Source organism: Lutra lutra, chromosome 1 (assembly GCF_902655055.1).
Source record: "Lutra lutra chromosome 1, mLutLut1.2, whole genome shotgun sequence".
NCBI lineage: Eukaryota > Metazoa > Chordata > Mammalia > Carnivora > Mustelidae > Lutra > Lutra lutra.
Genome location: NC_062278.1, coordinates 176,310,989 through 176,338,652, shown reverse-complemented (window position 1 = coordinate 176,338,652; position 27,664 = coordinate 176,310,989). Strand labels below are relative to the sequence as shown.

The 27,664-nt window shown below is 42.0% G+C and overlaps 1 protein-coding gene across 7 annotated transcripts in view; it reads left to right on the top strand.

The window, feature by feature from the left end:
• ITPR1 (inositol 1,4,5-trisphosphate receptor type 1) overlaps nt 1-27,664 on the top strand; it is a 331,871-nt gene that overhangs the window by 204,341 nt on the left and 99,866 nt on the right. For 2 of the 7 annotated variants that reach the window (XM_047746284.1, XM_047746254.1), the window contains 5 exons: nt 4,897-4,929; nt 12,723-12,758; nt 13,942-13,989; nt 19,197-19,329; nt 21,423-21,613. The exons of 1 other annotated variant lie outside the window; for it this stretch is intronic. In XM_047746284.1, the coding sequence (XP_047602240.1) occupies nt 4,897-4,929; nt 12,723-12,758; nt 13,942-13,989; nt 19,197-19,329; nt 21,423-21,613 (441 nt within the window). Of the gene's footprint in view, nt 1-4,896; nt 4,930-12,722; nt 12,759-13,938; nt 13,990-19,196; nt 19,330-21,422; nt 21,614-27,664 lie in introns of all 7 variants that reach the window. 4 more of the 7 variants (XM_047746265.1, XM_047746247.1, XM_047746291.1 and 1 more) reach the window with 2 other exon arrangements.

Below are 27,664 nucleotides of genomic sequence, written 5' to 3'. Positions count from 1 at the left end.
ATTAGGGCAGGCAAACATATTACCCTTTCTAGCTCAGACTGGGACACAGGCAGTCCCTGGGACGTGCTAATTTCCTGGCATAGGCAGTGAGCAAGGATGTGTAGAGACCACTCCCCACACTTTTGATTTTGGTCCAGGTGGAATAAAAACAATCACATTGCCCCTCCTTTCTGCCCCTTCCCCACCTTAAAAAATTGGGGGTCCTGAATTTAAAATTCCACCAGTTTTCATTTGAAGATAGTGTGTTCACTAACGGGCTCCTAGCCACTTTATTAGCATTTTCTGAGCAGGTAAATGCACTGATATCCTTGATTTGTCAAAATACCCAGTAACTCATTGATTCATCTCTGCGAAGAAGCCTTGATAATTAAATCACAGTCTTCTTTGTCAAAGTGGGTGGCGGAACCAGGGCATTTCAAGCGTAAGAATCTGGAGGGATCTTGATTTCTGACCTAAGCAATATCTTATGCAAATATTAGAATAATTTCACATGTGAAAATCTTTGGATAAGAATAGTAAAACAGCAAAGTACACAAGCCCTTTTGTAGTATACATTCCTTCCTGTTCCCAAATCACACGGCTTTGAAATGTCACTGAGAATTTTAAAAATACATAAATTAAAAGGTGAATGAATGTGGACTAATTAGGGAATAAGTATCTATAACTCAGTAGGAACTTTGAGGCGATAACCTACAAGAAAAGAGTTTATAAATATAAATGATAGAGGTGAAGACCCCTTGTACAAATGAGAAAGGATGAGATGTCCTGTTCATACAAGCACCTATAAAGATACCTATGTAGATCTTGCGCTGAAACACAAAGAAGAATAGGCAAAGGCTAGTAGCAGAGAGTACCAGACTAACAAGCAGCGTTTATTTCACAAGATCTTTATTTTTCTTAAAGTGACCTTTAAGAAATATTTTTAACATACAATTCTAGTTATAGAAATTCACTCTCCATAATAAGATAAAATCCACCAAAAGGGCCATAACCAGCTATGAATGTATTTGTAGGTTTGGGGGCATAAAACCTGATTTTAAAAGGTAGATACCAGTTTTCTCTTCTTTAGTAGATCTGTTCATTTCTATGACTGAGATTTTTATAGTAAATGTGGTGTCTACTCCCACGAATGTTACAAGTTGTGATTATACTTCCATTTCTCTCAAGTTTTTTTGTTTGTTTCTGTTTTTAATATCATGGAAGGTAGAAAAAAGCTGGGAGTCGGGTCTTTTGCTTGGCATCCAAGTACATCAGGGTCTTTGGGCCACGTGGAAGACATGCTTCTCCCCACCAGCTTTTCCTGCCTGTTTGCTAACTGGGAGAATATCACAGACCGTGGGAGATACTGGATCTGAGATGTTGTAAAATTGTCTGTTATAAAGCTCATGAAAAACAATAGAGCCTACAGCTTTAAGAGGGCAGGAGGTGGAGGTCACTATGAAAGAGTAAATTGTCACAGTTTAGAAGAGGTTCTCAGGCCCTGGCTCACATTTTTTTCTTCAGCTGGTGAAGGAAGTAGCCACACCCAAGCAGAGACAGGCTTAAAGGAAAGATGGCATGTCTTTCCAGTCTGGCTGGGGCTGTCATCCCCCTTCACGAAAGTGAAAATACCATAGGCAAATGTGGGAAAAGGTCATGCAACCAAGGAAGACATTCCAGAAACCCATGTTAGTCAACAGCTTTAATACCTATGGCACATACTTAGAATGCTTCTGGCCCTATGCTTTGTGAGAAAATGCTACTTAACTATTCACATTAATTGAATGTAAAAGAGTTGGTGCGAGAGAGGGAGGTTGTGCTAAACTATCTCTGTTTCTTCTGATCGGGTAGTGGGTATTAAATTTGTCCTGTTTTATTAAGGCTTTTTGAAAATGATTTTGATGATTTGCTGGCTGTTCCTGTTTGACTACAGATGCATGATGTATGGGGCGGGCCAGCTCCTTTAAGGGTGGAAGGAACCCAGAGCCAAGAAACTAACCTTTCTCAGGCAAACCAGTTGGCTTTGGTTGATAAAATAAATGAGGTGTTCTTTGGACTGGTTGCTCAGGGCACAAGGGCAAGTGTGAGGTCATTTCCGTCTTCCTGGCCCAATTTTCCTATTAGTTGTCTCTTCAGTGGAGTTTGTCCCATGACTAACACCCTCCTGGGATGTCCAGAATTGTTCTGCCTCCCTGCCCTATCCTGAGTTTTCATGGCCATAGTCTAGTTTGGCATCACTCTGTCCCACTCTTCCTCTGCACACTAGGAGGCTATGGCGGAGAGCTGAAGTGACTTACCAAGGTCACGTGGCAAGTGCATGACAAGATCAAGACTGAAAGCCAGGGTTCCAAATCGCAGTGCACTGCCCTTTTGTCCCACCCTTCAAGTGGTGTCCACCCTATCTTTGGGCCAAGTTTTCTTGTCTTCTAAGCCATAATCCTTAAGGAGACATAGATGCCTTTATTTGTCTCTGTTTTCATTCAATATTTAGGATTGTCAAGGTCACAGATGAAAATGAAAGTTGAGATAGTTCTTTATTATCCTGTTAAAAAATGTTGAGATATTAGTGTGCTTGTATAGATCTACTTGCCTGAAAAAAAAAAAAGCTACTCAGTACTGCCACCCATATTACTAGACAGACTAAAATGTAACAGAATCACTGTAACACTGACTTACATTTTTTAAATGCCTTATGTACCCATTAGTGTCCTAAAGTATGTCTTAAATAAGTCACATTCTTTGAATTCTTATTATATGCCAGCCAGTGTACTAAACATATGTATTACCTTACAGCAGGTCAGCCTCAGAGGTAGCCGTATTGTTATTGTTTTATACATGGGGAGAAAACTTAGGCTCAGAGAGGTTCAGAAACTTGCCTGAGGCCACACAGGAATGGAGGAGCCAGGAATTCAAACCAGAACACTCTGACTTCAGGGTCTTCTCCACTGTATCATTGGTGATTGACAACATCTGAATGTTTGGAAGTCCACCCACAAGTGTAACATTTGAGTTTCAATCATGTTCCATAATTATGTAAATGACATGAGCTAGTGGCTCTGACAGCACTGCGGGTAGCAAAATTTAAACATCAGCTGAGTTGTGATGTCTCACCTAATTGAAAACAGTCTCCACTTGATGCCAACTGGCTTTACAAATTATGGTTGTCCCAGGATCCTCCACAACCTGTGGTTCTGGTCAGGTCCCAAAAGAAAGCCTCAAATCGGTTAGTAGCCAGTGGTCAGTCCTCTGTTCTCGGTCAGCTCCCCGATAGGTGCCTAAGAACTATCATACAGGAAGCCAAGCTCAAGGCTGCTAGAAGAAGATTATCACAAAAATTTAATCGTGCTCATTTACGAATTTTAAAAAATCATCTCTATTATGTCTCTAAAATGCAAAGGAGTAGCAATGAGTATTTGTCTCTTAGAGTGGTAAATATAAATATTAAAAATGATCACCAAAATAATGATGAAATATGTTTTTGTGTGATGCTCACAATGTCTTGCTGTCCTTTGTATTCAAGGTTAATAAACCTTAAAATGATAACAGGACTTTACAGCTATTCTAGCAGTGCCTACTAAACTCTGCTTTTTTAAAAAAAAATTTAAACTCAATTAGCCTAGTACATCATTAGTTTTTTATATAATGTTCAATGATTCGTTAATTGAATATAACACCCAGTGCTCATCGTATCACATGCCTGTTTTTAATCCACAAATTAAACCATATCTTTATTAAAAAACAAAAACAAATAACTTCCCATAGCTAAACATCTCCAAAATTTAATCTGAATCTCTCTATAACTCAAAGAACATCTAAATGCCCTTAGACCTGGCTTGAAAAGAGAGCATAGTTATGTTATATGTTATATATTGGCTTCTCTGTTGTCTACTGTAGGTTTTTTTATTAGTCAGAGCTTTGGAAAGAAATTCAGAAGCCAAGAATTAATATAAAAGGTTATCTCAGAACTTACTTAAAATCTATTTTGTCTTCTGAATAGTAGTAGCTGTTTTACTACTAGAGAATTTTTGATCTCAGGTAATGTCAGGGTTTTCTCATACAAATTGACAGTACCTGTTAATTACCAATGCTTCTTTTCTCTAGGTGAATGAACTGTTAGCATTTCCAGCTACCAGGATTTCTATTAAGGAACTTAAATTTGCAAATGTACTATTAACAAAGCATAATAAAAACAACTTGAGGATTATCTCTCGCCTTTTAAACAAGCACAATTTTGAATAATGCTCTAGTTTTTTTTTTTTTCTTTTTCTTGAACTTGATGCTAATCATTTACTTGTTACTAATTATCACTTGAATTGGCTCTAATCATCTTTGGGGGAAATGTGCTTTTCTTTTTTAAGTCATCAGTAGTTCTAGGATTTGGAGTTTCTGCTCTTGGGATATGTTGTCATGCTATTTGCTGAAATGGAACCTGGTTCTGAGCCCCCCAGAGCCCTATGGAATGGTAAAATGAATCGAAAGAAAGAATTTTCTCCTAAGCTGTGTTGATCCAACTATATCATCTTTGGCTCCCCTCTTTTCCACCCTCTTCCAAATGAACATGGTTCTTGATTGGGTAATTGGCCCTTGCTCGCAGCTCAGTTCAAGTTTTCATATCTGCAAGAGAGGGGGAATGTGCGCCTCTCAGCCCCCTTGGGTAAATGACCTGGAAGGTTTGCTACCTGCCAAGTGAACACAGTGTGGCAGCATCCTGCCCTATCCTGAGTGGCGTAGTGTAGAGCAGATGTCACTGTGAGCGATGGTGGTCAGTGCCCCAGATCTCTGCACCCCTTCAGATGGCCCCCATCTAACAGCACTCTAACGTGGGAGACTCAGCGCTAAGACAAAGTTTCTAACACTTCACTTGCTGATACTTCCTAACATTTCCTTCTTTTTCTCCCCTCTTTTTTTCTTTTCCAGCTCATTTCCATTGATGAATTGGATAATGCTGAGGTCCTAATTTCATTTTTTTTTAATGTCCCATGGTGATGTTTCCATGACACCCTTCCAGTGAACACTGTGTTCTGTCCCCCAGTCTCCCGAAGCATCTAGTATCTGACTTTGTGTAGTGTGCCTTCTGGGCCTGAGTTGAGTCTTTTGTGTCTTGTCTGAGCATTTCCCATGAGTTTGTTTGCCATTTGTCCTTGGAGATCCCATCAGAATCTAGATAAAGATTTTCTAAACTGTGATAAGATTTCAGTCATTCACTGTTTGGAATCTCAACTAAATTTGTTGTTGATGCTTGTCATTAACCTATCTCTGCAACTCAGTGTTCATACTTACAAAGAGCTGTTCTATCTGGATGCAAAGCCTCAATGCAAAAAGAAATAACCGCATTTATATAGTTTGAAAGGGGTAAAAAACCAAAACACTGTTCTCTTGGTCCACATGTTGGAAGGTATTGAGTATGCGGGATCATATAAAATTTTGTCTAGGTGCACTGTGAATTCCAAAGTGCTTGTTGAGACTGTCTAGCCGCAGGTTTACAATGGGATTAAGAATATACTGGATCTGTGACTTTTCATCCAGGAAAACTACCTAGAGGTCAGGACATTGAAATGTTGTCTCATGGATTCTCTGCTTATGTATCTAATTGGTTTTACTAACCACAGTTACCCTGGGGACCAATAAGTGAAGTCATTTTATTTGGGATTTGGGGGCCTCTGAAATACTGCTTGTTTGGTGACTATTTTTCATCATTCCCTGCCGTATGTTTAGGTGTCAATGCATGTTAAACAATTAAAATATACAAATGAGGGAAATTGAGCACCCTGGGAAAACATTTTTTATTGGACTTTTAAAAAATCCCTTTCCTGCTCTACCTCTTTAGACATCTGTTACTTCCTTTGATAGACCAATTCATACCTTACTTTGGGTGGGATAGAGCTGCCAGAACGAATATGTTTGGCTATTCTAAAACCCACCACCATCCTTTCAGAACTATTAAGAGATGGTTCAGATTGACTTAAGGAGAGTTTGAATCACAGACTGAAAACTGAAAGCAAGTGGTTCTGAATTTGGTTCGGTTCCCTCAGGAACGGAGCTCAGAGTGGTTAAGTGACTGGACTTAGCTTGCACAGCCGGATAGTGGCTAAATTAAAGCTAACACACTGCCGGCTCAGCTCCTGTCCTGGTGTGCTTGCTTTTCTACCACAATAAACTCTGGAAGCACCGACTTTTCCTTAGAGTAATCAAACTTGGACGGGAGGAGGCCATGTCCTCTGGGATGCAGAGAAGGTGAGAAAAGTTGGTACGGAAAAGGCTTAATGAATGGCTCTAACTAGTGATTTTTGGCATTTCCTGGCTCGTTCTTTCTCTTCCTGGTTATTTCTGTGCCAGAAAAATACCTCATGCTGGATTTGCATGTTGGCATCTCTCATTCCTCTTATTTCTACCTGGAGTTGTATATGCCTCCCTGATTCAAACTTTTCCTCTGAAATACTGAAGTTGTGTTTCTATTTGCTTAAGTACAAATGAAGTCAGGAAAGGAACACCTTCCCTAATCGGAGTCCGCAATGATATTAATACACTGTTTTGCACCATAGTAATCAGTTGATGTGTTTGCTTGCTCAAGATAGAACTTGGGTCTCCTGGCTGGGAGTTTATTGCTTGCTTATGGAAAGATTCCACAGTTGGAGCAGGTGTGTTTATAATTATACTCTAGGAAATAGAATACTGTCTGTTTATAAAAGAAGAATGTTCTGGCAGCCACTTAGATTCTTTGAAAATTCCCTGAGGAAGCAACTGTGGATCCCCTCTCCATTGTTACCCCTGGCAACTGTCAGAGCCCTGAGACACTGGCACTCCGTCCCCAGTTCCTCAGGCTCTCGGATCTGGTCCCCTAAGCAGAGATGGCTGATTGGCCTTTTTCGTCAATGGCTATTTGGGAAACTGCCGCAGCTCCTGTGGTTTCTCCTCTACCAAGCCTTTTGTCAGTGTGTGCTGGTGGAGACCTGCAGCCCACAGCTGGGGTTCAGCAGAAGCTTAATGAGAGTTCATGCTGGCCCATGATACAGGCAAGGCCTCACACCTAACTTGCAAACCAATGTGGAATTCTAAACATGGTGGGGAATAGCCCCTAAAATAGTGTAGGGTGTATATGGTGATCCCGTGAATCCCTGATTGGGGGAGGGCCGCTCCCTTTTGGTGGTAGAGGCCCTTTGGGCATCTCAAGGAAGGAGACATGCTGTGAATGATTGTGAAAAAGCAGAGCACCTCTGTGTCTCTGTCAGTGCCCTGAGAAATCAGGGTGAAAGGAGGACAGAGTCATGGAGTCCCTGTAAGGAAAGGGTATGGTATGGAGCCCTCCAGCTGTCTTTTAGAACAAAATTTCATTTGAAACCAGGAAGAGGAGGTTTGGTTTCTTTCTCTTTTTTCTTCTTTCTCCCTTTCTTCCTTCCTTCTTTCTTTCTTTCCTTCTTTTAGCAAATAAAGAGGCACAGTGTCCATCCAACCCCCTTAATTTTATCTTTTACTTGGGGTGTTGGTTGATGGGGTACAGATTGAGTGGAGGGGATAAGGAAACTACCATACTTGGGTTGGTGTCCCTTCAGCTCACTCTTAACATTTATAGCTTGATGAATTGTTACATATGTATACACACAAATCAAGATAGGATATGTTTCCATCACCCCCCAAAAGTTCCCATTGCCTACCCATTCTTGGCTTTACATGGATACCAGTTGATGCTAAAGATACTCAGTTATATGACTAATATTTGAAAACCCGTTACATTCCAGGCATGGTGTGAGGGGGTAGGACTATGGGGATGGCCCTGAAAAGGCAGTGTCTGCTCTTCTGAAGTCCACAGTTGTGTGGGGGAGATGGCTAGTAGTACAAATTACTGATCAGTGACAGCTGTCAACCACGAGAATTGCCAGAATGGAGAAATACCTGGGGTTGGGTTATGAGAACCCATAATTTGGGAACTTCTACCTGAGTAGGGAGGTCACCTAAGAGCTTAGGAGGTCAGGTAAGAACAGGTGGGCAGCACCAGCAGCTTTCTAAACTGTCAAGTGCTGTGAATCACCTTTCTGAACTGTAAAGTGCTGTGCGAACCAAACAGATGATTTCAATCCAGTATTCAAACCTGAGGTGCAGTCAGTGAGATAGAACTGCAATCCGCCTCATTTTCACATGTGTCTGTGGCAGGGAGCGTGGTGTGTTGGGAACGCATGTGCTGTAGCTCAGTGGGGCAAGCAGCATTTCTTCTTATTTAAGATGTGATCCCCATTTCATCACTGTCACTTGGAACCATGAAATCTCCAGCGCCACTGGTGTCAGCTAGCAACCTGGCCTTCCTGCACCGCAACAGAAAAGCTAGAGTGGCATTCCCACTGGTTTAAGGGTGGCTGCCTCCTGCTTCAACTCATCCCACCTTGAGCTTCTTCTGCAACCCAAGGATGCCACCGAAGGAGAACTCTGTAAAATTCAGGAGGAGGGGGAGAAAAGAGAAACACAAGAATTATTCAGTTTCACCTTCAGGGGGCGTGCTCATGACATCGAACCCAGGCTGGAGGTGTCCTACTTTTTTTGCATTGCTGTGAACTGCTGGGTTTGGGCACCTGCCAACATTCAGGCGGTAGTTACATAAGAGCTGCTTTTTTTCCTGGAATTTAGGCTCACTGCTGATGTGTGACCTTCAGCAGTAATTGCCAATAAATGCAGCAGGGCTGTTTACTGTTAGACACTAGCAACCATACAGCAAGCGAGCTCAACTCCAAGCACACAGAAGCTGTTGCAGGAGGATTTTGAGGGATGGGGAGGTTGGTTGGGGTGTGTGTGCATGTGTGTGTCTGTGTCTGTGTTTTGATGCTGAGATTATTCCACGGTGACTGAACTTGTATAATTTAGTCAAGTCAGAATGTGTTTTTTTAAAATGAATTCTGCTCTTGAGTTCCGATGAACGTGTTCTGTAAAGGTGAAACTGCATCATTGGGGCTAAATTTTTACTTCTTACTTGGTTCCTAAAAACAAATGCCATTAATAAAGGGCATTGTGTTAGCAGATGTGAAGGTTTAAAATTGTTCTGCTGAAATGCTAGATCACGTATTTTAGCTCAATTTTCTTTAAAGCTTTCTGCTCTCTCAAGGTGGGTTGCAAAGGCTCAGGAAGGAAGGGTCCCAGCAAACATATTTGCAAGCCTGTCTGCTGTTGGCTAGCTGGTTGGCTTCCCTCCTCTGAGGTTTTGAGTGGGTGAAGAGGAACTGGAGGCCAATTCACGGGTGTTGGAGTTCATACATTCCCTTTGATGTGCTGAATAGGAGGGCCATAGTACTTTGGCGTTTCTTGAACTGTATTCAGCTTCTGCTGGGGACGGTCCATGGAAGAAGACATCATCTTTCAAAGGAAAATTCTAGAAGCCCATGGTTAATGGAAAGATTTATGTAAATGGCAGTGGAAAACAAAATGTCTTGTTTTTTTATTTTATTTTTTTTATAAGGCTGTGGTCTGCACTATCCTGTTGGAGGCATACGTGAAACGTATGTATGCATGTGAACGGGTACTGTTGTACATACACTGGAAATAGTAACTCTAGGAAGACCAGGGGCTTTTTTTTTTTTTTTTTAAAGATGAGAAGGTATGGTATCTTTCATTTATAATAGAAATCTATCCTAAGATAAAATATTAGGTATGTTACATGTTGTAAGCAAGCACGTCCATGTCTCACAAGCACATACTTGATACTACTCAAGTACCATGGTTCCGGGGACTTGATTTGTGGTCTCATCCAAGAAGGCTGCTTGGGATTTAGTGACTTGAGATTCATTTTTAATTCCTACTTAAAAGCTAGTCAATTGACTAGACGAGGTCAGCAAAAGATTTCAATTGGCACATAAGATCAGTAAAGAAATACAGAAAGGCAATAGGGTGCAGTAGTGGATTTCCAGGTTCAAAACCAGGCGACATCAGACCACTATTCATCACCTGCTGGTTTGGGAGACTCTGCCTTGATTGGAGGTGTCAGTGCCTGGGACTAAGGTCAGGAAGACAAGACTTGTCTAAATTCAGACATGACCATTTTCTCAAAACATACCTCTTTAATGTGTGCTCATTGAGGATTCCCCTTCATGAAAAAAAAAATTGATATTAAAAATGTGCTGTGAAAAATCACTTCATTATTAAACATTATGTTCTGGTTTGGGCCTTATATTTTGTATTTATGTAGCTTTTTTTTTAAGATTTTATTTATTTATTTGACAGAGATCATAAGTAGGCAGGGAGGCAGGCAGGGGTGGTAGGCAGAGAGGCAGGCAGGGGTAGGGGGGAAGCAGGCGCCCTGCTGAACAGAGAGCCCAATGTGGGGCTTGATCCCAGGACCCTGAGATCATGACCTGAGCTGAAGGCAGAGGCTTTAACCCACTGAGCCACCCAGGCACCCCTGTAGCTTTTATCTTATTCGAACAATGTAGCTTATTATAAATATGCTTCTGTTTTTCAAAACTTACTGCCATAAAATAACTTCATCCTCAAGGAAATCGAGCTGAAATCCTCTTAGAAGAAAGTACTGGTAAAGGCTCTTGGGTTTTGTTGTTTTTGTTTTGTTTTGTTTTTTGTTTTTGTTTTGTTTTGTTTTTGCCAAATTGTGTGCCAGATATGGTTTGGCCTTTGCCATGCCTGAAATCATTTTATGTCCTAGCATGTTGTGTTATATTTAGGGAACTTGCTGTTAGATATTATGAAATGAAGTTTACTGAAAATATACCAAGCATTGTTTAATGTTTTAACTGAAAGAAGTCCTAAAGAATATCTGCTCCAGTCTCCTTGAACTCCAGGTCAGAACGTGGAAGCCCGGAGAGGTTCGGTGCCTGGCTCAGGTTCTCACAGAACCAACGCCTGGATGCACTTATGGACACATGACCCTGTGTAGCACTCTTGGGTTTTCTGTTCTCTTTTAGGAATGGATAGTCTTTTTATCCACTCTAGTGAATTCTGAGGCTGCAAAGCATCCTCTGTTTTCTTAAAAGGCTTCATGAAATGTTCAAGGAAAAAAAAGATAATTTTAATTTAATTATTATTTTGGAAATTAATTTTAAAACAAGCATGACAGTAGTTTAGGGAAGCAGTAGAGTGAGTATACAATCATAAAACATGTCAGAAATCACTGATGTCTGAGTGATTAAGAAATAGCCATATACTACCTATGGGCATTCTAGAAGTATTCACAATACTTCTTCAGACAAAGGGACCTCAAACAAGAAAATTTTAAAAACAAAACCAAACGCCACCACTTGCAATTCAATCTTCTTGGTTTCCTTTAACTTTTGATTGGCAAAGGAGTAGGATAGGGTAGCTCTGTGGGTTCCTGCCATAAACCGGTGCTTATAATCTTTTTGTTCTAATCCTGTGGGATCAGTATAAAAGGATATGTTAGTGGGAATGTAGCCAGTGCAAATAGTAGAAAGTAACCTGTTTTTCCATTGGTATCTGGCTGCTCTAAAATACGTGGGTTATTGCTTTAATTCTGCTTTGTCTCATTGTCCCTTCTGCACTAAGGGAGATAGCAAATACGTTTGTACAGTTTCAGTTCTTTAGCCTAGAGCATACAGAATTAAAGAACAGAGTCTTGGGTTGTGATATTATTTATATCTTGAAAAGGCCTATAACTGATTTCTGTTTTTATTTTCCTTGCCATGTGTCAGTCCTTCCTGCCACTCTATGTCTCCCCACCCCAACATGAAGCTCAAGACTCTGGAGATAATTTTTTTCCCTGAGCTAGTGGAGTTGTGCTCATGTCTGAAAATTCTTCTGTCCCTAATTGAGTGAGCAGCCCTCCACGTATGCCCCACTGTCCTTGGAGAATGACTTTAGTCTTTGTACTTAAAGAGATCTCCTATATCTTTTCTTCATTTTACCTGTTCAGAAATAGAAAACAAGATAGAAACCGTGAAATTACATAACGACAGTCTTCTATGGAGAACATTTTTTTTCCATCTTGGGGATCAAACCACCAAAGCGGTAGCACTGGGCTGGGTTGAAACACTACCAGATCTCACAGCGTCAGTTCTTCTGTGCTTTCAACACCTGTTCTGGCTCACCAGCCGACAGCCACACTCTGGCCTCAGCAAGGTCACTCACTTGAAGCGTGAGCCTTGGCCTCATTCCATAGTCGCAAACTGTACCTTGAACTAGCCAGCCATACCTAGTGCGTGACTTTGGTCCAGGGAGATCTGGGTAGGGTCTGGTGGTTACCTCTGACATCAGTCGGTTTCCTGCTCCAAGCACGTGCCCTGTGGAGGACAGATTCGTGGAGCTGTCTTTTACAGGCTTTGGGGCTCTGGGAAGGGGAGTGCCCCTGAGACCTCTGTTACCATTACCCACCCCACTCCCTCTCCCCCCCGCCCTCCTTGGGTATGCACTGTGATGGCTTTTTCTCTCTCGGTGGACAAACAAAGCACAGGTGTGCAGTGGTTCTTCCTTTGGTGTCCTTTTTTTTTTTTTTTTTTTTTTTTTTTTAATAAAGATCTATTTCCTTCTTAGTCATTAGTAGTCTTCTGTTTCTTTCCCTATTTTAAATATGTTTCCCTATCTTAGGCCAGTTGGTTTCTTCCATCATGACCACATTGAGTGCAGTTTAAAAGAGAAAGTATCTCCTTACCTCTGTTGCTCGAGACCTGGTGTAGCCATGTCACCTCATCTTTGATCTTGCCTTCTGTGTCTTGTCCTTGATGTTGGTCTCTGGATTTCTTTGTGGCCCCCAAGATTCAAGTGCCATAACTAACATGCTTTGTTTTACTCCCAACTAGCTCCCACAAGCTCCGGATTCGGAGAACTCCACAGAGGTGTGTGTTGCTCACCTATATTTGCAGTGACAGCAAATATGGGTGCTTCTCAGTTGTCTTGGTTGAGTGTCTGAGCTGTTGTGGTGAAATTTCTGTCATGGTGGTAGGTGCAGGGGGAAGTCTTCTAGCTGGGCTGGGAACTGATGATTTCTGTAATTGAGGAGGCTCTCAATGTAGAAAGTAAGTTCAGAGTTGCTGGGGCTAAACCAGAGCATGCCTCCCGTGAGGAGGTGGGGCTCTCTGAGTGAAGGCTTTCACACAAAACTGTCTCAGTTGTAAAATACTCATTTGAGCAACTCCGGAATGTCAAGACCTTTCTCTTGTTCTACAGAACAGACTCTGTTCTGTGCAGAGGTGATGCAAATTTGAAGTCCTGGATATTAACACATGGTTTTGGTGAAAGCTACTAATAAAGTCATGGTTTCGCATTGCATTCTTTCTGTTCTTCCTGTTGCTAACTAAACTTGTTAAATGAAGGACTATAATTAATTAAGGCCTCTAAAATCATAGAGAAGCTTTTTGGAGAGACCTATTTCTAAGTATCAAAATTTACTTTCAGAAGCTCTACTAAAATCATGGGAGGGTAAAAGCATTGAATGAAGTGTATCTCATTTGAGAAAAGTCTAATGAAGATCTTAAAAATAAAACAAACATTATCAAATTGCCAAGTTGCATTGCAGCTGCTTTACGATGATCAGTGTCTAACATGCTGATCAGAGCTCTTCACTGTTCACAGCTTTGATTAGAATGCTGTGAACCAGTGGGTTGGGGAGAGCTGAGGGGCCATATATGTGTGTCTGCTCAGAAGTGTATGCATTGATGTTCTGATGCATGTGCTGTGCAGTTATGCATGTATGAACTGTGAGGACTTGCCCTGTTGGTGTCTTGCATTATAACCCCTTTTGGGGTCCTGTAAAAAAAAAATAATAGAGCATACGGCCAAAAAGTCAGAAACCTGCTCATTTAAATAGTGCATTAGGGTTGGGGGCAGGACAGCTGTTAAGCAGTATTCAAAGTATTGAGCATTCGTAGGTGCCCGGGAAACGTTTTAAAAGGCCTCCAATCCTTTTGTGTAACTCTTAGCTCAGTATGAGCTCTTGGTGTATTTCATTTGTGACTGATACTGAAGATGGTGTGTCTGCCTAGTGTTGTACTTAAAATGGAATCTCTACGTGCTTAGCAGGAGCTTGAGCCGAGCCCCCCCCTGAGGCAACTGGAAGACCATAAAAGGGTACGTAGTCTTGGACTTTGGGAGCTAATGACCATAAAGCCTCCCTCAGCCATGCACTGTAATACAAAGACAGCTTATGTTGGTGTTGATAGTGTTAAAGCATTAATTGGCTCAGGACCAATCACAGCCATTTGTATCAGTGAGGCTAACTGGTGAGTCCACCTATTATCTACCTACTTGGGCCACAGACCCTGCCAGTGTCCAAATGATGACCAGTAAGCTTTTCATGACCTCTCTTCTTTTTCTGTAGTGGCTCTCTAATTAGGTGAAGTCTTTAAAAAAATTTTTTTTCTGTAAGTCACTGATTATCATTACAATTAATTTATAATAAGCAAAAGAAATTTAATAAAAAGTTCATAATTGTATTACTTGCTATAAAGGCAGCTAATGATATTTCTTCTGCCCACTTTTTTTACGCAGGCGTGCATCATGTGCCAATGAACATTTTCTTTGTCCTTGGGATATTCTAAGTTTATGACTTCCATACCTTGCTGTTGTCATTTAATATTGTCTGTGATGCTTTTCTTTCAAAGTCTGAAAGTTAGTAGCTCTCTGAAGTTCCACAAATGAACAAGTGGTTTGTAATATTTTCCTCTGATGAGGAAATGAAGAAATGTGTACATCTCTGGGTAGATTCCTAGAAGGGGCATTCTTAGGCCAAAGCATAGATACTTTCTTTAGGTGCTCATTATGCATTGCTAAACCATTTTCTACAAGGCTTATCTACATCATGAGCATGCTGACCAATTCATGTTACTCATTTTGGGAAGATAAACCAGATACCCTGGATTTCTGAGTACTTATCATATGCCAGTGACCATGCTAAGACTTTTACATATGTTAACTCATCAATTTAATTTTTGTTAGTGCTGACGTTGACTCAGTGACACAGTCTTCATCCCCCATTTCACATTAGGAAACTAAGACACAGGAAGATGGGGTATAACAAAGACTGCCTTGGAACTGTGGTCATCAGTGTCCTGGAGGATTTATGCCTGAGATAAATGGGTGGCCCATGCACCTTTGTTCTGCTCATAGTTCCCAGCCCCTGCCCAGTCCCACCACATCCCAAATTCTTTGCATTCTTTTGTGATTGTAATTTCTCAGGCTATGACCAAAGAGTAGTTCCTGTGGAGCTGGCATTTAGCCTTTCCCCTCCAGCATCCTGGATCTCTCTGGCAGTTAGTCAACCAAGAGCCCCTGTGCATTCCTGTGTTTTCCATACGTGCCTGTCCTTTAACAATTACCATGGGCCTTAGAAGTACCTGGTAAAGACCCAGAGCCATCCCTCTTGACCCACGTTCTCAGGAGTCAGAGTATTGAATGCTACCTAAGGATGTAAGCTTTGGAATTAGAAAGAGGTTCAAGCCTTCCTGTGCCAAATCCTAGCTGTGTGATTTAAAGCAAGTGATTGACCCACCCTGTTCCTCAGTTTCTTCTGCTGTAAAATGAGGATACTAATGGTCTCCGCCCCTTAGGACTGTCCTACTGAGCTATGCATGTGAAGCACTTAGCACGGTGGCTGGATTATGACAAGGAATATTAACTATTGTATTGTTACCTTGCAGACTGACACGCTTCAATTGATTTGGTAGATGATAGTAGCAAAAGGAAGGTATTTTTAAACTGAGGTGTGACCTTAGTGCTGACTAAGGTGTGAAAGGCTCACCACTCATGTGAGAGGCTGATCTTTCCTGCAGCACACGGTTTTCAAGTGGCTGGAACCTAGGAAGCCAAAAAGGTCACTTTTTCTCTCCTGTTCGTATGTGGCAGTATTAACTCCTTAGTGCCTTGTTTGGCACTTGGCTCTGTCCCTATATATCATTAGCCACTTAGTCGAACTGATAGAAATGAAACTTGTTTGAACCAAACTGCAAGGTAGAAGTTTGATTTCATTACTCCCCGCCACTGAGTTACCATTTTCACTGTTCTAAGATGACACTTACTACCAAAGAAACTGTTGGCCTTTGCCTTTTCTCAGTCTTAGATTATAATGTGTGTGTGGAATTTCTTACCAGAGAAAAACATCTGATATCTGTTTGCATGCTATAGGTGTAAACTTCTGGAAAAAAATTAAAATTCTTTTTTAAAAGGGTTGCCTGGCCAAATGTCACAATTGCAGAAATGACATTATTTGCAGAGTCTTTTTTTTTTTTTTTTCTTTTTTCCCTTTTCTTCAATCAGGTTTCTGATCTTAGTACGGTGCGAGAAGTCTTATGCTCTTGAGTAATTTATATCATGATGATTAGGAAGGCTTTTGTCTGCAGATTTTAATTTTTCCTAAATTAAACCACTGGCTCAGAAAACAGAATTTTTCTCGAACCTAAGTTTTTACACTAGGGATTTGCATAACTTTTTATAATGTTGTCCATTTTCTTTTTCCCTTTTTACCTAAAAGTATCAGTCTTTATTCTTTCAGAAAAGGAATAAATCTCAACTTGTTAAAAAAAAAAAAAAAAAAAAGTCCCACATGCTCTATGGTTTTTTTCCCTTGCAGCTTAAACTTTTTTGTGTGTGTGGAGAGAAGGTGAGGTGAATATGTGCCAAAAGCCTTATAATTAAGAAGGAAAAAAAATAAAAGTTTGTAGGGTAGAATGTATGTGTGTGTGTTTTTCCATAATTAGCACATTTCATGATATTCTCTTATGGGGGAAAAATGTACCATTTGATGCATCAGTTGCTATGGTAACTGCTAGGGTTTTTCTGTGGAAGGAGAGACAAAATGGTAATGTGAGATCCCTTTGTAACTTCAGTTGGCATCCAGGCTGCATAAATGTGAAGTTCCTGTTCCTGGAGTCCACGTGTTCCCAGACGGCATGTGTTCCTTTCTTTACCTCCCGCTTGCTTGATTGCAAACTGACCATTGCCCTCAAGCTAAAGAGTGGAAAATCTGAGTTGCTCCTGCCTGAACTGGAATTGACTGTAAAGTCTATAGTTAACACTTCCTTTAAGACTTGTGTTTGTTGGTTGGTCGGTCATGGTCACCCTGCCTTTGACTTGACCGTTCATCCCTACCATCTTCCAGATGCGTGCCAGGTTGGTGACATTGGCTGTCTTTAGTGGTTGCAGCTCATAGGTCTCAGGTCAGCCATCTACCTCTCAGACAATGTTCCTGTGATGCCCAGAGGGATCCAGTTAGAGAATTAGATGGTTTACTGCCAACCATTTCCTATCATGGGAATTCAAAGACTGTATGTTATTGAAAGAAAATCAAACTGTACACCATTATGGTGAAAAAAAGGAAATCAAATTTAATCTCCAGTTACATTCAGCATGGAGGTAACCTTTTCTTTGCCCCTTTTCTTTCTGGGTTGGCTTCCGTGAATGATCCTTTGAAATTTCTATTTCTCTCCTTTTATGAAGTCAGCCTTTCAAATCCTCGTGCTCTCAGCAACTGCGTTGGAGAGCATCTGTGTGTTTGTATTGGTGCTGGAGACATAAACACCAGCAAAGCTATATCTTTATACCAAAGTGTGGTTTTCTGAGCCATTAAAGAATATTGTACCAAATGCAATCTATTTAAAAAGTACGTGAAAACCTCATAAATAGCTTCCCTATTGGAAGCCCTCTCAGAATTTTGTATTTACAGACAGCCAAGGTGGGTGACAAGTCTCACGAGCTAATAGATGCACCCTCCTTTGCTGAACTACAGTGAGAGACCTATTTGTGTGTAGAAAGGAGAGAAGAAAATAGAGATTTTCCCATTTCCTGAACTCCTATTTATCCCATCCCAACTTGTCCCTGGAGTCTTTGACCAGCAGCCTGAATTAAGAAAGAAGAAAGACTTGGCAGTGTAGCCCTGGGACCTTACGTGATTTTGACACTGAACTAAGGAGTTTTCTACCTTTCTCCTTTGTTCGCTGGTCCCACGAACCCCTGGCACCCCAGCCTCTCTGCCCCTCTCAGGGCCCTTCCTGCTCTCCCATCTGCTTCCTCCCATCTTATTTTTCAGACACCCCACTTGAAGTCTCCAGACCTATTCTTGGAGCTTATTCACAAATCATTTTAAATTCTACTGACTCGTGTTCCCATTGCAGGGCTCTTCAGAAGAACTCTTGAGCCTCTATTTTAGACACCCGCTATATCTCAGCACCCTTCTGTCTGCTAGACGTCTCACTCACCTCTCCTGGTGAGGTGTCAGAGGAACTCCATGTCTTACTACTTTGTCCCTGGGGAAGAGTCTGGGGGAGAACCATACAGCCTCTGACTTTCAGAAACTTCCAGACCAGGAGGTGGCCTGGGAATCATTTAACAGGACTGAACGTAGAATAGAGCTGAGAATGAATCCTGCTGCTCTGTGCTGTTTCGGGCTGTTTGCTACTGTCCCCTAGTGTTAGGGAACAAATCATGGGTTTTTATTTATTTATTTATTTATTTGGTTGGAGTTGTGGGAGAGAGTTGTTCTGTCTTCTGTCCAAGGTTCCTTTGATAGTTATATTTTTTAAAACACAGTATTATGGAAATGTTCAAATATACACGAGAAGAACCAGAAGAGTTGGGAGAACCTGAGAATGCACATGCCTAACTTGGCTTCAACGACTATCAACTCGTGGTCGCTCTCATCTCATCTGTATCTGTACCTCTTGGCCTCCCTTATTATTTCAAAGCAAATGTCAAACTCATTTCATTCATGGTGCTTATTTTTTGATTGGCATGTCTGATATCTGCCCCTACATTATTTCCTATAGCATTATTTTTTCTTTACCACTCGACCCATTGACTATTTCTATAAGAAAGGCTTACTTTCAGCTCATTAAATCATGCAGTATTACTTTTATATCTTATTATTTTCTTACAATACTGGGAATAAGCCCTATGTCTGGGGTAACATTTTCATATTGCTGTGTGAAAGGTGACCTGTAAAATTCTCATTTTGTCTGAGTTTTATTGGCTTACCCCAAAGGGACTTTTTTGTTTTTGTTATTGTTAGTTGCCCTTCAAAATTAATGTTCTGTGTTTATCACTGAGAGAGAGAAACTTCAGATATTTAATATTCTAGATTGCTGCTTTTTTTTAATGATGTGCTTTCCTGAGAAAATATTGAAGAAGTTAACTTCAGAGTTTCCAAGTGCTTTTATTAATAATTTATTTTTTCACTGAGTGAAACTGAGCCAATTATAACTGAGTACCCCCATGTTTTTTGAGTATTAGTAGCTCAGTTATGCATTAAATTCAGAACCTGATTTCATTATCCTGTTTGAATTAAGGGTGAGGCGCTCAGGCAAATTTTGGTCAACCGTTACTATGGAAACATCAGACCTTCAGGAAGAAGAGAAAGCCTCACCAGTTTTGGCAATGGCCCGCTGTCACCAGGAGGACCCAGCAAGCCTGGGGGAGGAGGTAGGCTGTGTGGTGTGCTAATTAGCTGCACGTGTGAATTGAGTGTGCTACATGAGAGCTGTATGTTTCTCCTTAACAGGTTGAAACTAACAGATGAATTTGGGTGGCAAGTGTGTTTTCTAGCAACTTGTTTTGTCTTTGGTCTACCATCAAAGTGATATCTAAAAATATTTCCCTGCAGTTAGATGTTGGCTAAGTCTTTTGCCCCCCTTTCTAGTACAGCAACCCTCTGGATGATTTTTGAATGACTCAAGGATTTTACTGCTCAATTTCTTGTGCTCATGAGGATTCATTCTTCCCATTAAATAACAATGGTGTTAGCAGTAAGGATGGTGAAAGCTCCTCACTTTTTTTTTTATAATAATAAAAGGCGTATAATAATGATTATACACCTACCGAGTGCCAAGGGCTCTCCCAAGCATTTGCCCTTCTTGTTTGCTCCTCCAAGTACCCCATTTTATAGCAGGCACTCTTGTTAGCCCTTTTTAAGAGAAAGAAAATGGAAGCTTGTTAGTGACTTCTATAATTTGAACCTAAGTATATCTAATTCTAATGCCTATGCTGTGTCCCTCCCAAAATCTTAAGGGAGTTTACCTAAAAAAAAAAAAAGGAAAGAAAGAAAGAAAAGTCCCTATAGAATTGCTTTTAAAAAATCCTCAAAGAGGTTGTAAAACATTGTAAACACAGTTATAGGCAAAAGTTGGAAGAACGCTGAACTCAACTGTGGGTGTTGGTTTTGGTTTTAAGCCGGTGGGGGGGCATGGAGCAGGAGTTCAGTGCTCGCTGGAAGCACAGATGTGAGTTGACTGATTCCTTGTCTATGATGATGACTGTTACGCACTGTAGGTTTTGGGGGCATGCTGTAGGTAGAACCAGAATACTCTGTGATTAATGCAATTATCCTAGCCGTTTCTGGGAAGGGATTTTGAGTTTTTCACCAAACGAAAACTTGGAGCACACCTCACTTCATGGGACTGTACAGCTTTGGTGAAGATAGGTCTCAGAGTACCCCAGGAACAGGACCTTAGCATTTCATCTGCAAGTTGAATTCTCAAGGGATTTCTCAAGAAGTTCCTCGCATAATATCTCAAAACTATTTCTCTTTACCTTCTGTAGTGGGGTCATTCCACAAAATATGTGAAGCCCTGGGGAGGCCTTATGAGAGTGTTTTAGAAATGCATCAGAGACTGTTTCTGCTTTAAAAAGCTATAAGAGAGAAGAGACACAACCCAATTTCTACTCTGCTTTATGGATATAATGGATCTAGGTAGTCAAGACAAGCAGTGCAAAGGAGGTGGCATTTGAATTGAGGTCTGTGGAGAAGGACTGGCAGATGATTTTCTTCTCTCTGAAATCGATCGGTCCATGTCCCCATGTACATTAATGTTTCCGTTGTTGCCAGTAGTAATGCAAGGCAAGTTCTTATGTAGGCACTTTGTAAACACAGTTGGAATCCATTCCACTAAACGACCTAGGCCCTATCTGCTTAACTTTATTCATGTCATCTCAAGCTCAGTAGGGATAGGAATTTCATCTGTTTTCACTGTCCAGCCCCAGTTCTTGGCTCCATGCCAAGCACTGAGTAACTATTTATTGAATGAATGAATGAACAGATAAATTATGTGAAAGGTTGAGTTTGGGGCAAGAGTGGGTTTCTTAGAAACAGGGCTAAAGTGATTGTTATAGGCTATATTTTTTTAGGAGTGTTCTAAGACATGTATAAGTTGGGTTTGTTTCTTGAACTCAAAAGTTGTTTTTTAATAATTCTTCACCAAGTCATTGTATTTTAATGTCAGGGAGCGTCTTGGCTGGATGGCCGTGGGTCTTTTGCTGGAAATATGTCATTCCTCATCTTACCTACCTGCATTGAAATATCATCTCTCTTACAAGCTGGGTGTCCTCCTCAAAGACAAGTGACTTCATCTCTGTGCTAATAATTAGTATCTTCCTTGTGGGGTCCTTAAGAAGGTTCTAATACTAATTGGAAGGAGCTAATACTGTTAAACCGTTCAGTGCATTAAATGTTGTTACATAGTAAGTATGCAGTACATGCTCTGATTGTGGTTAATAGGAGCAATGTTCCATCCTCCTAGGGGGAGGCTCTGGGTCCAGTTCCACGAGCAGGGGTGAGATGAGCCTGGCTGAGGTTCAGTGCCACCTCGACAAGGAGGGTGCCTCCAATCTGGTCATTGACCTCATCATGAACGCATCCAGTGACCGAGTGTTTCATGAAAGCATTCTCTTGGCCATCGCCCTCCTGGAAGGAGGCAACACCACCATACAGGTAAGAAGGCAGCTTGCTGCTGTGTGACATCCCTACTGAGAGGGAAGAGAATCTGTTTTGAGAGCCAGGCACCTGGGTGGTACCAAGGCTCTTTCTATGATGGACGGCTCATTCCTAGAGCACAAAATTCTGTGCTTATGAGAAGCAAATTCTACTGGTATCTTCCTCGGTCTTTCAGTCATAATTCAGAATTGGTTTCAAGACATGAGTTACATTTGAAAGCTGATAAACTGCTGAGGATGTGCAAAGAAAATCGATCCAAGATCTGGGGCATGGTGGGAAGTCCATAAATGTTTGTGCAATGAGTGATTGAATGAAGTATACTTACAGTTTTTATCCCAGATCATAGACAGTCCCCCTCAGAGGATGACCAAAAAGGAGTTTGGGCTGTGTGTGCTGTTTAGATTTAATTTTTCTATCTATAGACACTGCAGTTACTGCTTGGTATCAATTTCTCTACCTTTCAAGTGAAAAGTTCGATAAAACCACTTGAACTAATAACACCAATTTGAACTAATAGGAAAGAGTCAGGCTAGATTAGTCAAAGATGCGTAGATGATTTTTTTGGTAGCCAGATAGGATATATATTTTAAAACAGTAATAAAAGCTTGAAAGAATTCTTGACAGAAGTCCTTCATGAAGCACTTTTAGTGAATTTAAGAATGTGTTTATAATTTTCATTTCAAAATGCCAATTGAATGTATTTCTTTAAATATTTTCTCATCCTGTTCTTCATGCAATCTTCCCTCTTTGTCAGGTCTTGAATAAGGGTTTACTTAGCTGTCTGTGTGGGCACACCTACATTTCGATAAGCTTGATTGAGATGTAATTAACACATCATAAACTTCATTCACCCTGATGTGTATATTTGACTTGACATTAAATTCTCGGGCCTGAACTTAAATTCAGAATCTGGATGAATGGAGTCATGGATCTCAGTGTAGACAAGAAGAGGCTAGCTAGGTTCCTGTGGGTAGGTTTGCTCTGGGTCAGGTTACATTTCTCAGTGCTCCCTCTCCCAGGCGCCCTGCCCCTTACATGAGCTGCACAGCCGCCCATGAGGGCCCTGCCTTCTCACACTCCAATCCCAGCTGGCCCTCACACACACTTGTGAAGTTCATTGTTAGGCACTGCCCTCAGTGGAGACTTCTGCTGGTGGCAGAGTCCACTTCATGCCCGAGTCATCGCTTTGGTGCCAGAGCCATGACACATTGGGATGGCTGTTTGATTTTGTCACATGAGAGTCTGACCATGAGCACGAATGGATCCTGTGGTCCTTCTCATCATTAAGATGTGGCCCACCCGCTACCGTGTCAGAATGGAAGCCATGCTCAGACATTCCATGTCTTTCAGCCACAGGATTTCCAGTGACTAGATCATTTGAACTAAACATTTATCGAGCACCCTGTAGGTACACAGTGCTTTAGTAGGGACTATAAGGCCGTGGTTTCTAGAAAGAGGAGCCAGTTGGTCTCTGAGAATTTTCTCCAGGCATAGCCAAGTATGAAAAATGAAGGCAGTGTGGTGAGTTTTTCACAAATCACGTGTATTCAGTTTGAAGGTCCATCTCGCCATTTTATTTCTGGTATTATGTCGTCTCCAGTGTCTTTGCTTTAATGAAAAGATTTTGATAGCAGATGACGATTTTTTTCTTCTTTGTTGATTAAAGAAGTGGGAAACAGTACATTATTCCTTCCACTTCCCAGTTTTCTTTTAAAGCTTTAGTAATTAGAGAAATCCTAGAATCCTAGAAGCCTGGTCTTCAAGAAATTGAAAAATCCAGCAAGAATATAAGAATGTAAACACATGCACGTAGGAAGCTATGTCTCAAGGTTAATGATAATGCCATCCAAAAGGTAACAGTGATAATGTGGAACCACCAAGAAAGAAGTAACATCGGTGTGAGGAGTCCATGGAAGGTTTTTTGATGAGATTGGTTTTGGATGATGGCTGTGGATCTGAAAGGTGGAAACTGGGTACGGATCTGCAGCATGGGGCGGCTGCATTGTGCTGCTTGGGAGAGAAGAGGAAGCCCAGGAAGTGCAAGAGCGGTAAGGGTGCTGGCCGAACAGGAATGGGGTGCCTCGGACTGAGCGGAGCCAGAGTAGGGCAGTGAATGGGGACTGGCAGCAGGAGAGTTTGTACACAACAGCAGGGCAGGCCTTCAAAGGGCTGTGGAGCTGCAATTTAGGGCTATAAATCTGGCAGTGTAGGACAGATGAGTTGAGGAAAGTAAGGTCCAGAAGGAGGCATCCCAGTAATTAAAAGCTAATTAGCAGTAATTTAGGGGAGAGCTAATGAGAACCTAAACTGAAAATAATTCTGTGATAAAATTGGCCATAATTTGGGAGTAGATATTTTCTAGGAGGGGCCCAGGGGAATTTTTGGGGGTGCTGGAGGTATTTATGGTTTCATGGGTACCTACCTGTTTCAAACTCAGTGACGCATACAGTAGAAATTGGTATACTTTATTGTATGTAAGTTATACCTCAGTAGAAAAGAAAAAATGAGGAGAAAAAGAGATACTGAACCTAGGGGTCCAAGAGGGTCAGGGACAGGCTATCATGAGTGCAGACTCTCTAACACTCCCTGCTTGAGGCTAGAGCCTACACCCGTTGATAGTTCATAAACGTTGGCCAAAATGGCGCCTCAACGGATGTTGGAGATGAGAAGGTCAGAGGTCCCACTTGGCTCTTTGAGGCTTTAAAGAGTCTGGATGACGAGACGCGTGAAGGCACCATTAATTAAGGAATAATGAAGCATGGAAAGGACTCGCGGGGGCTGAGGGCCGCCGGCGCTAAGGCTGGCTGGCAAGATGAAGTCTGAGGTTCTGGCAGGATGCCGTGTTTTTCACAGTGTACCCCTGATGGTGATGGCAAGGCACACAGAAGCTGTTTTTCCTTCAAGTTCTTTATCTTGTAAAGTAATTATGAATATTAGTTTCATGTTTTCACACATTTATTACTCATATGCTCAGGCACCAGATGAAATGCCACGATAGAATTCCAGTAGTTCAACCTCATAGGGAGTGGAGAGGTTTTTCTCTTAAGGCAGCCAGCGTGCCCTGAGTGGTGAGCCAGGGTGGGAGGACATAGCACTGAGGGCACGTGTGCTCGCTCTTTCTTTCTCCCTGTCTCTGGTCCCCCCACCCCACACCCTTACGGTAACCTCAGAGGGTGGAGGGGGGAATGTAGGCACTGCTTCAGTAGAGACCTGTGGTTCCAGGAAAATTCATTCTAGCCCAGAGTTGAATGGTGAGATCTCTCTTGGCCCCAAGCTTCTCTTTCTCTGGAGAAAATGATGGGAACTCAGCTTGTGTATGGAGCCAGTTAAGGACAGGAACCTTGAAGCCCCAGGGATAGTGATGTAAAATTTCATCCTGCTTTAGAGAAGCTGGTCTGAAGTAGTGCATGACCAGCTGGGAAGTGAGTCTGAGTTGGGTTAAAGCTGCCTTTGTGACTATTAATGATTGCTGAAATGCTGTAATCCATTAAAGGCAGGGTCAGTTCCAGCCGGAACTCTGTGCCCATTATCACTTCCTGGTCAGATTGTCCTGTTATGGTCTTAGGAAGGGAAATTGGTCTCAGATCAGGTGGGCTCCCATAGAGGATTGTTGCTTAGTGACAGGCGGTAGAAGGGGCGATCACAGAGAAGCATGAAGGGCTACAGGCTTCTAAAACCATGTTGCCTATCCAGGAAGAGGGCTACAGAAGGACCCTTCTGCTTATGAGTACCTCTTCCTAGGATCTGGGACATGCTTTACATGAAGAAGGACAATGAGACTGACCTTCCAGTCTGGGTCTGTGTGTGATTAAGGAAGTTATTCCTGGGTTTTTGTTCCTGTTCTGTTCAGTGTGAGGCACAAGTATGGACCTCTGGGACCCTTGTCGGTATGACAAACAGTTACTGGATGTTTTCCCAGGGATTCCTAGGACCTGGTATCAATGGTTGGCTGGTTCCATTTCTGAAGTTTCCCTTGGCTTGTGAAAATAATTATTAAAACTATGATGATTGGACAAACTCCAGGTGAGCCATACGATGGAATATCTCTCAGCAATAAAAAAGAGCAAAGTATTGATAAATACAGTGGCTTGGATGCAACTCAGAGGCATTATGCTGAGTAGAAGGAGCCAATCTCAAAAGGAGACATACTGTGTGCTTCTGATTATATGACATTCTCAAAAGGACAAGACTGTAGCCATGAAGGACATATCAGTGTTTGCCAGGATTAGGGATGAGGGGACAATTGGACTGTAAAGGCCTAGCACAAGGGAGTTTTTTGTGTGATGACGCCATTGTTTGTCCTGCTTTTGGTGGTGGCCACAAGAGTCTATCCATCTGTGAAAAATCTGTGGAACTGTATACCCAAAAAAGTCAGTTTTACTGTATAACTGTATAACAAAAGTAAAAACTTTTTGTAAAAAAGTTTTTAAAAGTTTTTAAAGTTTTTTTAAAAAAGTAAAAACATAATGATGATGATAATGGCCAATTAAGTGCTATGAGCCAGGAACTGTGCTCCAGTGTGTGTCTTGTATCATCTTATTTAATCCCCACACTCTCTAGAGGAGGCAGGTGCTGTAATTACTGCTTTTTACCAAGGAGGATACTAAAGTGAAAAATCACTAAGGAACTTGCCCCAGATCATATAGTCAGTAGGTAGCCGAGCCAAGAGTGGAACCAGAGCAGCTTGGCTCTATGAACACCTCCTTGCCTGTGATGGCTTCATTCTGTGGGATGATGGTAATGACCAGAGGAAGAATAGTAGGTGCTTTATAAAGAAAGATGACTTGCTCCTTCCTACAAGGTCAGTCCTTGTTATCTTCAGAGACAGAGGTCTTGGTGGGCCAGGGATGGGTCCATGGCTGCGGAGCTCAGTAGAGCAGACAGCAGGTCTAGCATCCATTCTCCCTGGGCTCGGACACTTGCTGTTGATGAAGTCCTTCCACTCAGCTGTCTCATTTGAGTGTCCAGTTGTGCTAGGAGCTGTGCCAGCCACGTGTGGCCCCCATCATAGCCGTGAGGAGACTGAAGCTCCGTGGGGGCTCTGACTCACTCAGAGCTACAGAACTAGACCAAATAGCGTGTGTGCCTCTTGTCTCCTCCCGCTTCTCACCCCCCCCCTCCCATTTTAGTTCCATTGCTTAGCAGCACCCTCCGCATGGTGTGGCTTGAAGCAGTGGCCATTCTGACACCTGTCACATTCTGGGGGCTTTGGCTCAGCTGGGCAGCTCTTCTGCTCCTTGTGATCTTGGCACCGGCTCAGTTGGGTCATCGGCTATGGTGGCCACCTGTGTGGCTGTGGCGCTTGGTGTTGGCTCTCAGCTGGGAGCTCAGTGAGGGCTCCCACCCAGATTGCCACGGTTCTCCTCCACATGGACTTTCCATGTCACTTGGAATTCTTAGAGCATGGTGGTTGGGTTCTAAGTAGTGTTTGAAGAAGCAGAGAGTGGAGGCTACAAATCCTTTTAAGTCCTGGGCTGAGGGGGATTACTAGAATGTCACTTCTGCCATATTCTTTTGGTCAAAGGCAGTCACAGGTCAGCCCAACTTCAGAGGGAGGGGAGAAAAACCACCTCTGGTTGAGAGGAGGGTATATGCATAAAAGTAGGGAATTATGGGGGGGTGGACACGTGTGGAGACTGGCTCCGCCCCTCATTATAATTGATTGAGCATCTACCAGGGCCATTTTGACCCCTGAGATGAGTGCTAAAGTCTCAAAAAGAGGGAAACACCGTTGTCTGTCCTGGGAGCTTTGTTTTCCCAGAAAATTCAATCCCATCTTGCAGAAGTAACGCTCATGTTATTCCTCTTTGGAGCGATCTGTGAATATTCAGCCTAGTCCTGAGGATAAAGTCACTGGGGCCTGTAGCTCTCCAAAAGTTATGAATTTCACTGCGCAGACCTTGGATGATTCAATTATGGGAATCCAAAAATAAAGACACGTAGTGTTTGCTAGGGACCCTCACGGAGGGAGTTTGCTCCCTTACTCTGCAACCCTGTTATCTGTCACATCAGCACCTAAAGCCCTGAAATGACAGGAAGCCAAATTTA